This window comes from Hylobates moloch, unplaced genomic scaffold, assembly GCF_009828535.3.
Source record: "Hylobates moloch isolate HMO894 unplaced genomic scaffold, HMol_V3 SCAFFOLD_4, whole genome shotgun sequence".
NCBI lineage: Eukaryota > Metazoa > Chordata > Mammalia > Primates > Hylobatidae > Hylobates > Hylobates moloch.
The window spans coordinates 84179344-84191646 of NW_026652279.1; the positions used below are offsets into that span (position 1 = coordinate 84179344).

Sequence of the window (12303 nt, forward strand, 5' to 3'; positions counted from 1 at the left end):
TTTTCCCTCCTTTCCCATTTCCATCCATTTCCCATTTCCCTCCTTTCCCATTATTCCATCTGAAGAAGCATAAGCTAATGTTTTTCACCATAAAGGGTAACTTAAGCTTCAAAAAAACTCTCAACATCGTAAGTATGAGAATAAACTAACAGTTAATAACAGACAGTAGATGAATTCCTCTGCATCTAGTAAGAATAAACTAAAGAACAGAATAAAGAAATCAGCCAACTCAAAGGTCAACAACTGGACTTTAATGAATTAATTTTGTTAAAAGTGTTTTGAACAGATATGCAAGTAAAAACACACACATTAAGAAATGAACAAAAACATTCTTGCTCTCCATAAGCACTTCCTAGAACAGCCATGAGTAAGTTGAACTTTATATATAGAGTTTAAAAAACAAGTAACAAATTTTTGTATAGTTAAACTTGAGACACATACATTTATATCCTAATATTGGATATACTCTCTTGACATTTAATTTGTTATTCCTATTGGTAGGTTTGCCTTTTTAAAGTTTTAAAGTTTTCCTAGGAGAAAGTATAAGAAAAAGGTATCCAGATTACCTATCATTTTTGAACATTACTTAGGAATAACAGTTTTCAGATAGCTCAATTGTGAAAAACAATGACAAAATGCTGGAGTGTTAGTTTTATTTTCAGGATCCCCTTTTTGAAAAGGATCTTTTTCATTTTGTTTAATAAAAAATAAGTATAAGAAAAATAATTTTGTCTTGGTATTGGTGGGCTGAGATCTATACTGTTCACAAATTCAACAAACAAGAAATGTCTGCTTTAAGAAATCAGCACTAACAGGTAACATGAAAGAGAGAAGCCAACTGTAGGAGACACATCCCAGTGTGCTTAGTTAATCTGTCAGGTTTTACTAGCACACCTCTGAAAAGAGATGCACATCTTAAATTCACAGATATTAAACAATAATCACTTTCCTTACATCTATATAAAATGTCTTACCTCTTTGACAGCTTCAGTCTTAACTGCAAAGAAAGGTTATTAAGAGAACCCAATTATAGGTGCCCCAACTACATGTTAACACCACAAAATAGCCATCAGCATTTCTTAAGAGTGTTATTGGCACTGTGGGTGAGACGATCCTTAGTATGTGGGACTACCCTGACACTGCAGAACATTTAGCATTCCTGGCCACTCACTAAAAGCCAGCGGTTTTCGAGGTCACTATGACAATCACATTGACCCTTGATGAGAACCACTGAGCTAGACGAGTCAAGATTAGTATCTATTAACTTTATGACTTCCACAGAAAGTAACTGCTTCATTACCTTCAGTAGCAATGACTGAAGAGGAATATATTTTTTAAAAACATTATAATTAAATGTTATTTTGGAAAGATTAAGCTGACTTCTTCAAACTCATAGTAATCTGAAAGATTAGATGCACAAAGTGCAATACTTATTTATCCCCAAATGCACACATACATTTACAGGAAAATGTTTATGTTCTATAGGCATATATTATTACCTCATTTATGTCTGGTAAAAAATTATGCTCATCGATCACAGTAAGATAAAAACCATGTAGATGTTCTTGATAAGTTCCCTCACATCGATGCTCCTGGGAACTGCTGCTGTCTTTGCTCCAAAACTTGCTGATTTAATAGTTGTTGCTGTTTCTGTAAAAATTGCACTACTTCTGGACTTCTCAGTAACGACTTAGAAAGAAAAGAAAAAAATTATTAATAGCATTAATCTATGTGATTAGACTGTTTTCATGCTATGAAATTACTCTGATGTGTCCCCACATATGATACAATATGTTCACAAGAATATGCCTGAATCAAAATCACTTTTACATCTGATGCACTGCAACTAAGCTGCAAACTAAAAATAATGTCATGTCACACATCAAAATACTAAAACCTAAAAATAACAGGTGAAGTCTGTTATTGGTGACTTTGTGCAAAAAGGAAACACCTTCTCTAATATGCCAGCAAATATACTCTCCTGAAATATGTAAGAACAAAGAGCTAAAAGTAGCACTGACCCAGGATTACAGCAAGAAAAAAAATGGAGATGAAAGGGGGCCACATGTGAAAATAGCAGCTAAATGCCAGTTTGTACATATATATAAACTAGTGCTAGAAGTCAAGGTTCTCATTAGCCAACTAAGTCTTCATAAAGAAATTAAAAATTGTGTGTACAGGCGTGCATATATATGTATGTATATATATATATATATATACACATATATATATATATATACACACACATATATATATATATATATACACATATATATATATCGGTATATACCAAAATTTCAGGAAAAAAACTAATATAACTGCTCTAAAACATCCAATACCTTTTTGTACATTCATCATTTTAAAATATAGTTGTAATAATATAACAAATATAACAGACTATGATTAACATATTATTATTAGAGACAGGGTCTCACTCTGTTCCCCACGCTAGAGTGCAGTGGCGTGAGCATAGCTCACTGAAGTCTTGAACTCCTAGGCTCAAGCAATCATCCTGCCACAGTCTCCTGTAATATGTTTTTATAATAAAATACTTACATAAATTTATAAAGAAAAAAATCTTTGGCCCCAGTAAGCTGCAAAAAGACAAACTGAATAAAGTGAACATACTATCATTAAATACTGACTTTCAGATTATATGTATTATATCTTAGTACATTTTCTATTTATTACATAGTTTTGTTTAAAAATCATCTTAGCTGTTATGACACTGTTAGACATTTAGGCTGTTTCAACTACCATTTTTACTATTTATGATAAATATATTCCTGGCAATACCTTTATGTTTAACTCTATCCATATTTAGGATTTACGTTCTGTAAATGTCTTCATATTAAATGTGATGTCTGAGTCAAAAGGGATGACTCCTGATACCTACTGCCCAACTGCTTTCTGAAAGTGACTACTTGAGAATGCCCATTTCATGAAAGTCTTAACATCACTGCATCACTGTGCGTAATCGTTTAAATAATTTTCATTTTTGTTTGTTATTTTTACTGATATTGAATACCTTTCCATATCATTTAATGATATTCTGCCTTTTTTTTCTGTTTATATCTTTTGCAATGTATTGAAGCCAAAGGTTTTCCTCATCAAATTACAGGAATTTTTGTAATAACCTTTCTTTGAAGTTAAGACTGAAGCTATCAAAGAGGCAAACATATTTCATATATATGTAAGGAAACTGATCATGTTTAATGATTTATAGGGTGCTCTGTTGCCTAGGCTGGAGTACAGTGGTATGATCATAGCTCATTGCAGCCTCGAACTCCTGGACTCAAGCAATCCTCCTGTTTCAGCCTCTTGAGTAGCTAGGACTACGGCTACATATCATCACACTCAGCTAATTTTTAAATTTTTTTGTAGACGGGGTCTCGCTATGTTGCCCAGAATGGTCTCAAATTCCCAGCCTCAAGTGATCCTCCCACCTGGCCTCCCAAAGTGCTAGGATCACAGGCATGAACCATCATGCCCAACCAGGAATATTTTATGTGATAAAATACCAGCCACATTAACCATAGTCTTTTATATTTGTTGTACATATTTTTGCTCTAGGTTATTGTGCATTTTGCCACCATTTTTGACTATAGCATTCATTTTTATGTAGTCAAGTTTATAATCTTTTCTCTGTGATTTTGTCTATATAAGCTAAAAAAAAAAATCTCATTACAGATTTTTGAGGTAAAGTTCCGATTCTTTTTTTAAAATTTTGACTTCTTATTAGGAATTTATTTTGATGTATAGTGTGATGTCATGAGCTAAAAATCTCAAAAATCTCAATAGTTCCATTTATAACAAACAACGTTTGTTAACACATTTACAACTGATTTACAAACGGATATTTACCAGTCTTTTTTGATTTAACACTTGTTCTAAAAGAGTAGGTCTTGCAGGACGATCCCCAAAAGATCCTGTTCTTTGTTTAACAATGGAGAGTATGTTATCTGCACTTTCCTGGGATAAATGATAAAAATGCAAATAGATAAACAGTTAACGTAATAAGTCATGATTACAGGTATTTCAAAGATGTAATGAACAGGTCTTTGCATTTCTTCCTTCTTCTTGCCCAGTCTCTGGGAAACTCTGGGAAAGTTCTTCATTATCATAGGCAAAGTATCGGCAGTTAATTTAATGTAACATTCCTCCTCGCTCCCTCTCCCCCCAGATTTTCAACCTGGGTTCTTTAGTCTCGTGGCAGGTCTCAAAATTAATAGTGTGTGTGATAGAGTGTGATATAGTAATAGTGTGAGAGGTGGGCCACTAAGATTGAGGCAGAGTCACTTGTGAGCTATTTTCAATATTACAAAAAATGCCAAGTGGAATTGACCATTCTCTTTACATAATGCTATTCAGGCCAAAACATAATCTGCTTGCCTTTGGATGAAATATATGAACTCAGAGGCAAATTATATACTGCTCAATAAGATATCTGATAGCTTTTTACCCAATTAACAACCAAAACAAATGGGGGAGTAGTAAAATATTGTTTAAAGAAGCAATTGATAACCAAAGCTTTCAAAATTTAGATAAACTTGCTTGAAAAAGCACTAGTATAAATAGTCTCCTGCCACCTGTATGAACAAAACAGGTAAGTCCTAAAATGATACCATTACCCTGAGATTTCACTGCCCAAAAACAAAATCAGCAGCACTTATTACCAAATATGTACCCCCAGTTACCTGACAGCATCTTAAATACTTGTAATTTTGCTGGCATAACAAAATATTGTTTAGTTGACTGAAATATTCTGACTCTTACAAAACTATGCCACAATACCACATCCAAAATTCTTACTAAGCAAATATAAAATTATAAATGTTTTACCAGAAAGCCATACCTTACATGAATTTAACCTCTTTTTGTTCTTTACTTGGAATATTATCTATGCTGTTTTTTTCTCTTGGCCTTCTTTCTACTGGCCTCTGAGTTATCTATGAGAATATCCCCTTAATCTCCTTCATTATGAGAAGTTTACCAACCTGATATTGTAAAAATATTTCATCCCTAAACATTTTAGGCCTCAACACATAAAAACTGTAAAAAGAAAATTCTAATACCCAGAGGAAACAAAAATAATTTCTTTCTCCTCCAGCAACACCTGAGTTGATTTTATTTATGAGATTCTTTCATTTTTATGTGCAAGATAATGGAATGCTGAAATTGACTTGATGGTACAGTACCCTCTGCCCTCACAACCCCACTATGGAAATTCAAAAGGTTAGTATCACAAAATATTAGATACTGAATTAGACAGAGAAGCTTATAGTGAAAATAACCTTTAGTCATCTAGTCCAAACTTGTATAGATGCTGGAATTCTTTTTCAAAAACTTTTAATGCTTTTTGTCCTACAGAGCTTACCAACTTTTGCCACATTTCATTTGGTTTTGAATAGCTCTAACATTTCGGTAGAATGTTAGGTAGCTTTACTTAAGCTGAGCTGAAATACATACTCCTTGTGATTTATGCCTAAGAGTCCTAGTTACCTCAGAACCATGCCATATAAGTCTACTGCTTCTCTTAAATGATAGCTTTTTAGATATTTAATAAGAACAATCCCACCAGCAGAGGTCAATTCATTTATCCCTAGTCCCTTTATGTGTCTCTCATATAGCATAGTTCTTAGATTGGTGGAGTAGACATTATACACACTTGTTCCTCATTTAACTTTGACTTGTGTAAGAAATATTAATTTTAGATACCTCAATTTCTTTAATTTTTTTTACCTTAATAAATTCTTCATTGGAATAGAGACCTTAATTTCTAATCTTGCTGCTCACAACATAGCAGAAGACACCATCATCACCTGTCAGTCCTACTATAATAATCTTCGAAAGAGTCTCAAAATCTATAGGCTCTCAACTTTAACCCACTCCATCAGGGCAGGATCCTCTGCTACTTCCTAATTAGATCACTTCATTTAAAGACTCCAAACCCAAATCCCATAGCCTGGCATTCAATACTATAAAAAATTGGCTTCAACCTATCTTTCCAAATTTCTCTCTCATGAATTTTCCACTCAACTATTTTAGCTAGAATAGTCCACTTGCTATCTTCACAAAAGTGTTTTCTGTATTCCTACTTCTCTTTCTTTACTGAAATGTGCTTCTCTTTCCTTTTACCTACCAGAATTCTAGGGAAGCAGTATAGGAAGTAAGGAGGTAAAAGTGAAAGCTCTAGAATAAGACTGCTTGTGTTTGAGTACAGTACTTGCTGGCTGTATGACCTAGGCCAAATTCTTTAGCCTCTCTGTGCCTCGGTTTCCATGTATGTAAAATATAGTATCTATCCCATTGCTGAAGGGTTGTGAGACTCCATTTGTAGCTTAACACAGTGCTTGACACATAAGAAACTCAGCTCATTAAGCGTAAACTATTACCCATCCTTTCTGGTTTATATTGAGTCACATTTCCTCTGCAAACCCTTTCTGGAGTATCTCAGCCTACAATGATCTATCCTCCTCTGAACTACTAAAACCAGACTATACAGTTGGCTCTTATTATATCCTGGCTGGCACTGTTATTTTCTTTACACTCAGTTTAACAAAGATAAAGACTTACAGATCTTGTTACCTCCTCAGAACTGATGAAGTATCCCACAATATAAGACAACCTGGATAGTAAGCTATTACTATTATTTGTTGCTTATAGCAATTAATTCCCTTCCATAAAAAGCCATGCAAATTATTTTAAAATAGCGAAGCTAGGTGCAGTGGTGAAACAATCCCAGTTACTTGGAAGGCTGAGGTGGGAGGATCACTTGAGCCCAGGAATTCGAGGCCAGCCTGGGCAACACTGTGAGACCCATCTCTAAAAAATTAGATAAGTAAATAAATAACAAAATAGTAATAAGGTTCTTTTTGTGGGAGGTGCAGAGGGAGACTCTAATTCAGTATCTATTTGCCTTTTATACATTTTCCTCACTGTAGATGTAAATGTTAGGTAGTTTAAAAAAAAAAAGTAAGCAGCCATAGGTTAACTACTTCTTTCTTGAAAATAAGTATTATTAGGCCGGCGTGGTGGGTCACACCTGTAATCCCAGCACTTCGGGAGGCTGAGGTGGGAGGATCGGGAGTTCGAGACCAGACTGGCCAACATGGCGAAACCCCGTCTCTACTAAAAATACAAAAATTAGCTGGGCCTGATGGTGCATGCCTGTAATCCCAGCTACTCAGGAGGCTGAGGCAGAAGAACTGCTTGAACCCAGGAGGTGGAGGTTGTAGTGGGCCGAGATCGCACCACTGCACTCCAGCCTGAGCAACACAGAGTGAGACTCTGTCTCAAAAAAAAAAAAGAGAAAGAAAAAAAGTATTATTTTTCTCCCTCTCTAAAGAATTCTGAAGTGAATGAGCACCTGTGGAACATACTGAGGAAGAAACTTGATCACCTTTACTAACTTTCATTCTTTTCCAGATGCTTATTTCCCTAAATCCCCGTAATCAGAGATTTGGTAAAACATAAGAATATGGATTGAGGGGGTTTTTAAACTAAGATTACAGAAGTCCTGAGCCCATTAATTAGTATGCAAAATTAAAGTTACATAGTGGATTTTTCTAGGAAGAGTCTTCATTAAGTCACCAGATACTCAAAGGAGTCCTCTTACTACAAAAGAGTAAAACTTAAGGGAAAGAGAAGTCACTCAGTCCTAACCAGTGTGAATTAAGTCTGACACACTGGCAACTGTAAATTTTAGAAATATTTAGAATATTATACTTTTTGTTTTTGAGACAAAGTCTTGCTCTGTCACCCAGGCTGGAGTGAAGCAGCACAATCATGGCTCACTGCAGCCTCAACCTCCTGGGCTCAATGATCCTTCCACCTCAGCCTCCCGAGTAGCTAGGACCACAGGCATGTGCCAACACACCTGGCTAATTTTTTAAATTTTTTGTTGAGATGGGGTCTCCCTATGTTACCCAGGCTGGTCTCAAACTTCTGGGCTCAAGTGATCCTCCCTCCTAGGCCTCCCCAAGTTCTGGGCTTACGGGTATCACCCACTGTGCCTGGCCTAGAACATTACATTTGTAAACAATTACAAGGTCTAATATTTTAGTAATGGAGCACCTCAAGTTCAGCCTGAAACTAAGAAATTTAAAGACTCAGAATACATCCTAGGACCCTAAGACAGCTTGCAGTTTAAAAAAAGCTTTTTTTGAACACTTTTTTTTTTTTTTTTTAAGGAGACAGGGTCTCGCTATGTCATCCAGGATGGAGTGCAGTGATGCAAACAAGGCTCACGGCAGCCTCGAACCCCTGGTCACAAGCAATCTTCCCACCTCACCCTCCAGAGTACAGCTGGGTATACAGGCACTTGCCACCATACCTGGCTCGGATCACTTGTAACAAAATTAAATTTTTCTCTACACTGAGGGATTATATAGCTCTCACAAGAAGAAATATCTGCTTATCTGTGACAGCCTCAAACTATACCACTAACAATGACAATAATAATCGCTAAGGTTTGCAAACTTTAGCCAGTTGCTGGACACTGTGTGAACACTCAATATGGAATGGCTCACATATTCACAGCAACATTATGAATGACACACGATTTTAATGCCCATTTTACAGAGTTTAATAACCTATTCAAGCCACACAGACAGCAAATGATTGCAACAGGGATTTGCACCCAGAAGTCGAACTCCAGAACACTAGTTTTACCTTTGGCTCAGTTCAAATCAAACAATCCAAAAGTTTTTTGAGACTTATACCCCATTATTATCCTTTTTTTTCTCCCCTCAGGAGTACTAAGAAAAGGGGTAGTGAGAACAGGGTACTAAGAACAAGGATAATGAGAACAAGGTATATTAAGTATTGGGGTAGTAAGAACATGAGAACAAGGGACTAAACATAGGGGTACTGGGAACAGAGTTGTAAGAAAAGGGTACTAAGTACAGGAGTACTACAGACAGGCAACTGAGTATAGCAGTACTAAAAATAGGGTACTAGGAAGAGGGTTAACAGAACAGGACACTGAAAACAAAGTACTAAATACAGGAGTATTACAAATAGAGGTACTGAGAACTGGATACTGAGAATAGAGTAGTGAAAACAGAAAGAGATTACTTTCTCAGAAGTACCAACTTCATCTAGGTTCCTAAGTCTCCTTTAGCGATGAACCAGACCGATCATTTACTCTATGTCCTTCCAGCCATATCCCAGATCTATGACAGCTCTGCCGATATCTCATTATTTTTACTGAAATTTCTGCACCTATCATATGAGTTCAACAGAATTGTTATTGCTTTGCACATGTTGGTATAAACTTTAATTTAGGGCAAACACTCTAATTCTCAACCACTAACCCAGTCACTGCAACCCGGCCCTGGAGATGCGATTTGCGTTAAGATTAGGTTTCTTCTTCCACCTCCCACCCCCAGGCCTCAGCTAAGTCTGATACCTCGAGTTTGACGTTTCCCGCGCTGCCAGTCGGGGCAGTCCCACCGCAGTTCAGGGCCTGGTCGCTCTTCTTCTTTTTATACTTGTCCTTGTACATCTTGTTGCGGTGTTTCTTGCACATCCACGGCTTGCGCTGCTTGGCCACCTGGCTCGTGGTCTCGCTGCAGCCTTCGTAGGTGCAGGTCTTGCTCATGCTGCCCCCGCCGCTGCCCCGCCTCCGGGCGCCCCCGCTGCTGCCCTCGCCCCCCGAGTGGGTCTCCTCGTCCTCCAGATCCTCCAGACTAGCCGCGCTCTCGCCTCCCCCCGGAGGGTCCGAAGTGTCTAGCAGGTCCGTCTCGTCCTCCCCAGCCTCCTCTTCGCCATCCCCGGCCCCTTCGCACAGGTACCTAACGGGCTTGCCCACCCCAACGCTGTCCCCGGGGGCCGCGGCCTCGTCCTGCCCAGCACAGGGTTGCATCACCAGCAGGGTGAATTGCGAGGCCGCGGCCGCCACCGGGGCTGGGGCCAGGGTGGGAGCCGCAGCCGGGGCTAGGGCCGCGGGGTGGGGCACGCCGCTGGCGGCGCCCGGCCCCGCGCCCTCCGTGACGCCCTGCGCCTCCATGCTGCTGAGACCTGGCCGGGGTCCACGACCCCGGGCTTTTAGCACCTGCCTGGCCTAACGGCACTTCGCAAACCAAAGACTCAGGACACGCTGGGGTAAAAGGCGCCGGTGCTGCGAAGGCGCCCCGACTGCGCCTGCGCGACCAGAGCCTGCGCTTCAGCGTGTGTGCGCCCGCGGGCTGTCAGGGAGCGCGGCGCCTCTGGGGGCGGGGCTGAGCGCACATCGACGGGACTGACTGCGCATGTGCGGCTCCGGCTCCTTCGGCCAGCTGGGGGATTTGCAGACAGGGTGTGGGGGGCTGTGTCAGGTTAAAACTTGCAGTGATTGGCAAGGCAGCGCCGTTTTACCTGAACCTGTTGTATCTAAAACGGTTCAAAGCATCTTCTACAGGAGTTCCAGTATGCAAATTAGGATTGTTCCTGAGCAGTCTCACGACTTGTAGTGTTAGGATGCTAATTTTATTATTTCCCCCCAAACTGCCTGCAAGGGGAGATTTGAAGCAGGGATGTAGTGGTGTCAGAGCCTGGAGCCACTAGCTCGCAGTCCATGAAGGCAGAAGTGGCTTATTTGAAAATTGTGGACCGGAGAGGGGTGGGCCACACCTTTGGCCGAGTTGTATTTGTATTGAGGGATAACTTTGTTTTTTTCTCCTGGAAACTCACTTGATTTTTAATACTTGCTCTTTGCTGTGGCTGCTGAGATAAATCTTAACGTTTTCATTTAACACAGTGAAAATGTGTGAAAAAGAATACTGAATGGCAAATGTTTAAAAAAGCAATGAATGTTCTATCAGTCTATCTGTTGCTGGGCAATTGCTGGTTGTTAAATCTTGGCTTGCCCAAATCCCAGGAGAGAAAATATCCTGCCGTATCCTGAACTGTTAAGTAGATGTTCTTTTTCCCTTCATCCTATTCTTTCGCCTAGTCAGATTTCCCATCCCACCTACCGGAAAGCAATGACTTTATTCAACAAACTATAAATCCATGCACACTAAGATGTTTGGGTGCTGACATGTAGGTAGATCAGTTATGTTTTAAAGAGAGGCACGCGGAAGGGAGAAGGTTTGGAATTAGAGCAACCTAGGTAGTACTGTCCTGTGTGACTACAGCAAGTTCGTGACAGCCTCTCCGAGCCTCAGTTTCCTCATCAGTAAAGCCTGCAGTCGGTGGTGTGCTAGGGCCAACTGATGGTAACTGGTTACTAAAATTTCAGGAATATAATTAGCAGAAAAATTAAACACCGCTATTATTAAAAGTCTTACTACATAAACTTCCAATAAGATTATATTAAAAACAAAGGTTACAAATCTCAAAACTCATTTTCTAATTATTTTATTATGTTTTATCATTATCTGTGCTTTAAGGTTATTTATGTGTATTGTATCTGTATGCGGAAATATTATTTAGTGGTGTGTTACTGCACATTTTCCCAACTCTGCCTTCAGTATGTCATGTTGATTGCTTGAAATCAGCCACTATTGGCGTATTTACACCAGGGAAATGATCAAATGCTACAAAGCAGGTTTACACTTATTGTTGATTGTCTCTGCACTTAAGAAGCTGATAGTGAAAATGTTAATGAAGACTAAATTTAAGGCTGGGCTCAGTGGCTCCCACCTGTAATCCCAGCGCTTTGGGAGGCTGAGGCAGGTGGATCACGAGGTCAGGGGTTCGAGACCAGCCTGACCAACATGGTGAAACCCCATCTCTACTAAAAATACAAAAATCAGCCAGGTGTGGTGGCCCACACCTATAATCCCAGCTACTCAGGAGGCTGAGGCATGAGAATCGCTTGAACCCAGGACGAAGAGATTGCAATAAGCCAAGACTGTGCCACTGCACTCCAGCCTGGGCAACAGGGTGAGACTCCATTTGAAAAAAAAAAAAAAAGATTAAACTGAAAATGTATTCTATCTGCAACTGTCACATTGTGAATATCCAACCCCCCCAACTGAGGAAATATTCTTTCGGTATTTGAAAACTGTCATGCGATTCAGCCAAGAAATTACTTACATCACATCATTGAACAAGTGAAGATCATACATACATCTTCATTGTTTCACTTTTGTTTGTTCTCAATATAAACAAAAATATCTACCAACATTCGTGTCAAAAGTACACTTTATGTCCTTGCTGTCATCAAAAAAAAGAAAAAGAACAAAAAGTACACTTTACTTCTTTACTGGATTGGACAGAAACCAAGCATTTATTCCTTTTTGTAAATGAAAAAATATAACTTTATTCATAAATAATGTTACTTTTTTTTCTTCAACTTTTATTTTAAGCTCAGGG

General features: G+C 38.9%; 1 protein-coding gene across 1 annotated transcript; it reads right to left on the reverse strand.

Moving 5' to 3' along the window:
- Positions 1 to 229: 229 nt before the first annotated feature.
- Positions 230 to 10190, reverse strand: RFXAP (regulatory factor X associated protein). The gene is made up of 3 exons (XM_032150462.2): positions 9413 to 10190; positions 3865 to 3972; positions 230 to 1689 (listed from the first exon to the last, which is right to left on the reverse strand). Exons 1-3 carry the CDS (start codon positions 10010 to 10012, stop codon positions 1579 to 1581), a joined length of 819 nt encoding a protein of 272 aa, XP_032006353.1. The 5' UTR covers positions 10013 to 10190; the 3' UTR covers positions 230 to 1578.
- Positions 10191 to 12303: the final 2113 nt, after the last annotated feature.

Excerpts from the sequence above, each read along its gene's own strand:
- RFXAP (XM_032150462.2), bottom strand. The coding sequence starts at position 10,012 with ATGGAGGCGCAGGGCGTCACGGAGGGCGCGGGGCCGGGCGCCGCCAGC. Across the intron at positions 3,973-9,412 it reads CGGGAAACGTCAAACTCGAG|GAAAGTGCAGATAACATACT; the intron begins GTATCAGACTTA and ends CATTTATCCCAG. Across the intron at positions 1,690-3,864 it reads TGTTAAATCAAAAAAGACTG|TCGTTACTGAGAAGTCCAGA; the intron begins GTAAATATCCGT and ends TTTCTTTCTAAG.